Source organism: Acanthisitta chloris, unplaced genomic scaffold, assembly GCF_000695815.1.
Source record: "Acanthisitta chloris isolate BGI_N310 unplaced genomic scaffold, ASM69581v1 scaffold32322, whole genome shotgun sequence".
Lineage (NCBI taxonomy): Eukaryota > Metazoa > Chordata > Aves > Passeriformes > Acanthisittidae > Acanthisitta > Acanthisitta chloris.
The window spans coordinates 2,045-5,712 of record NW_008659304.1 but is presented as its reverse complement, the minus strand read 5'-3'; the positions used below and the strand labels follow the sequence as shown (position 1 = coordinate 5,712).

At 60.2% G+C, this 3,668-nt stretch overlaps 1 protein-coding gene across 1 annotated transcript in view; it reads left to right on the top strand.

Moving 5' to 3' along the window:
* Positions 1-167: 167 nt before the first annotated feature.
* The window catches only part of HMG20B (high mobility group 20B), a gene marked incomplete at its 3' end in the record, with an annotated part of 4,364 nt that continues 863 nt past the window's right edge, over positions 168-3,668 (top strand). Inside the window, exons 1-6 of the mRNA XM_009069353.1 lie at positions 168-205; positions 1,516-1,621; positions 2,081-2,284; positions 2,400-2,520; positions 2,602-2,654; positions 2,934-3,009. Of these exons, the coding sequence (XP_009067601.1) occupies positions 168-205; positions 1,516-1,621; positions 2,081-2,284; positions 2,400-2,520; positions 2,602-2,654; positions 2,934-3,009 (598 nt within the window). The remainder of the gene's footprint in view (positions 206-1,515; positions 1,622-2,080; positions 2,285-2,399; positions 2,521-2,601; positions 2,655-2,933; positions 3,010-3,668) is intronic.

Here is a 3,668-nt window from a genome sequence, read left to right as displayed (position 1 = left end):
GGGTAGGAGTGAGGGTTCCCTGGTGGGGGCTGGAGCTCAGACAGGGGGACCCCTGTGATTTCCCCTGGGGGAGAGCTCTCTGCTGGGGGCTTGGGCTGGGACACCCCCACAGCCCCCCCATGGCTCTGGCCCACAGGTGCTACCCCAGAGGTGCTTTGAGACCCCCCATGGCCCACAGCACCAAGCAGCCTCCTGCCACCATGCTGTAAGTGCCACCCTGCTGCCCCCTCCTCCCTGGGGCACTGCCCCCCTGCGAGCCTTGGATGTGCTGGGGAGGTGACTTTCCTCTGCTCTGTGCTGGAGATGGGTTGGGGTCACCATTTTGGAAGGATCTGAAGCTGTTGGAATGTCCAGAGGAGGACATGGAGCTGGGGAAGGGCCTGAGGAGCAGCTGAGGACATCCAGAGGAGGAGTCTTGTCTGAAATAACTGTACTTTTTAAAGCATCCTTAGGCATGAGAGGAATTTGGATCCAAGGGAAGGGGAATGCAGTGGCTCTGGGATGATGATGCTGTTGGGCATCACCAGGAGGATTGCTGTTGGAGCTGGTCAAACCCAAGGCTGTGCACAGCCTGGAAGGGTCTTTCCTTCAGAAACTGGGAGAAGAGATGGTCTCACACCTTCCCAAAGGGTTTGTGTGAGTGTGGCGATGCAGTTGTGCTGCAGTCCCAGTGGGAAGATGTGGTGCTGGGCTCCTGCACCATCCACAGGGTCAGAGCAGTGCCAGGCTATGTCCTGAGGGGTAACAGAAAGGTCCCCCCTAAATTACCTGTATGGATGGCTGGTGTGTGTGCTAAATGGATAGGAACAGGTTGGGGTGTCTGCAGGGATTTGGCATTTTTCCAGGGGTATGATATGGCAAACACAAGGCAAATTCCAGGTGCATCCCAAGGGGCTTGGGATCGATGTGACTGTTGGTACATGTCCTTGTTAGGGCCCTGGGCTGATTCCCAGCTTGGGTGGAACCCAAGGAGTGCTCTTTGGTGACACTCTGGAGCCCTTTGTGGCTCCCCTGATGTGGTGGGAACATTCCCAACAGAGCAGGAGAAGCCTTGGGGACCGAAGGGAGTGAGTGGGACAGGTGCTGTGGGATGGAGCCAGTTGGGGGGGCTTGGGGACCCCCAGGGTGATGCTGTGTTGGGACAGGGAGGCTCTGCCCACCCAGTGTGACACCTGTGGGTGCTCAGGGGGACAGGGAGGCTCATGTCCTGAGCCCAGGTGACACTCAGGGATGTGACTGGTGCTGTTACCTGCCCCTAAGAGCAGCACCAGTGGCTCTCAACCCCCTTCCAGAAGTCCCTGACAGGTGCCAGGGCTGTCACCAGACGCTGGGACAGCCTTAGTGATGCTCTGAGTGCCAGTGCCGGGCTCTGCTGTGGCCTCTCCAGGGCCAGTGCTGGCTTTGAGGCTGTGGGTGGGGGGAACTGAGGGATCCAGAGGCCGCACTGCCAGGGGATGTGTCACCTTTGGTCCTGGTGGTGTCCCAGCCCCCTCTGACAGTGCTCTCTGGTTGCAGCCATGCCACAGGGAAGGCTCAGCACGGGAACTTCCTGGTGGCCATCAAGCAGGAGAAGGGAGAGTCAGCTCGGACGGGCACTGAGAAGCCTCACGGCGAGGAGGAGGTGAGTCCTGTGTCCATGTCCCTGCCCATAGGGTCCAAGATGCCCATCCTGGGGCTGTCCCTGCCACACAGGGTCCAAATGTCCAGCCTGGCGCTGTTCTTGTCCTTCCACTCACCCTGCAGCAGCCTGGATGAGCCAGAGGGACCTCACCAAGGGGACACCCCCAGACCTTACCAGCAGGGGCATGGGGGGGACACACTGAGATCTGAGGCTTTGCCAGGAGGGGCAGAGGGACCCCAAACCCCAGGAGGGACATGGAGGAGACACGCACAGCAGGACTGAGGCCTCACTAGGAGGGGCAGGAGACAGCCCAAGCCCCAGGACGAACGTGAAGGTGTCTGTAGGGGGAAACACCAAGACAAGCCCCACAGGGAGGAGCAGGAGGGCTGAGAGGGTCTGGGTGCCGTGTCCCGCTGATGTGATGACAGCTGCTGACCCCTGATGGACTGTCCCTTCCAGCCAGTAAAGAAGAGGGGTTGGCCCAAGGGCAAGAAGAGGAAGAAGATCCTCCCCAACGGCCCCAAGGCCCCAGTGACGGGCTATGTGCGCTTCCTGAACGAGCGGCGCGAGCAGATCCGCACGCAGCATCCCGACCTGCCCTTCCCTGAGATCACCAAGATGCTGGGAGCAGAGTGGAGCAAGCTGCAGCTCTCAGAGAAGCAGGTATCACCCCCCCGGCCTCTGGAGCCTGCACCCCTTGGGGTCTCGGTGCTGGGAGGGGTTGGCAGCCCCCCAGAGCTGGGGGGTGGGCTGGGCTGAGGCTGCTGTGTGCCCACAGAGGTACCTGGATGAGGCAGAGAGGGAGAAGCAGCAGTACATGAAGGAGCTGAGGGAGTACCAGCAGTCAGAGGCCTATAAGATGTGCACAGAGAAGATCCAGGAGAAAAAGATCAAAAAAGGTGAGTTTGGGGAGCAGCAGCTGCTAGAGCCTGTTGGGTACACAGTCAGGCTCCTGGGGTGACCTCCCTCCTCCCTTGCAGAGGATGCAGGTGCTGTGGGAGTGAACACCCTGCTCAACGGGCACCCACACAAGGTAAGGCCTGGCAGGTCTCCCTGGCTATGGGGAAACTGAGGCACGTGGCAGTCTGGGCTCGGCGCAGGAGCTGGGCTGGCTGCAGGGTTGGGTGGGCAGGGGGAGGCTCAGGGTTGTGTGTCTCGGGTTCCTGTGGTGGCAGGAGGCAGTGTAGCTGCTGCCTGCCCTGGGGTGGCCACTCCTCACCCCATCCCAGTGCTCCCCATCTGCCCAGCCCCAAAGTGCTGGGGTCCCCTCTGGGGGCCCAGCCCTGCCTGACCCCTCCCTCCTGTCCCTCAGGCTGGTGAGTGCAGTGACAGCTTCTCCACCTTTGACGTGCCCATCTTCACTGAGGAGTTCTTGGACCAAAACAAAGGTGAGGGGTTGAGAGATCCAGGCTGGGGAAGATCCGTGGTGAGGTTGGATGGAGGGACCAGGTCGTGGCTGGAGCCTGGGAGTTGGTGCCACTGAGCCTCTTGGAGGAGCTTCTGAGAGCTTCAGGCTTCAATTCCTCAATGTAAGAAGGACATAGAACTGTTGGAGCAAGGCCAGAGGAGGCCACAAAGCTGATCAGAGCACTGGGGCACCTTCCCTACAAGGACAGGCTGAGAGAGTTGGGGCTGTTCAGCCTGGAGGAGAGAAGGTTGTGTGGAGAACTCAGAGCACCTGCAGGAGCTGAAGGGGCTCTAGGAAAGCTGCAGAGAGACTCTGTTAGGAACTGCAGGGACAAGACGAGGAGCAATGGGGAGAAATTGAAAGAGGGAAATTTAGATTAGATGTTAGGCAGAAATTTTCCCTGTGAGGGTGGTGAGACACTTGGCACAGGGTGCCTCTCTGTGGCTGCCCCAGCCCTGGCAGTGTTCACAGCCAGGTTGGGTGAAGCCTTAAGCAACCTGCTCTGGTGGGAGGTGTCCCTGCCCAGGGCAGGGGTTGGGGCTGGAGGATCCCCAAGGCCCATTCCCTGACTCTGAGGGCTGTGGCTGTGCTTGGGCCGAGCTCTGTCCTGGCTGACCCCGCTGTGTCCTGGGAGAGCGA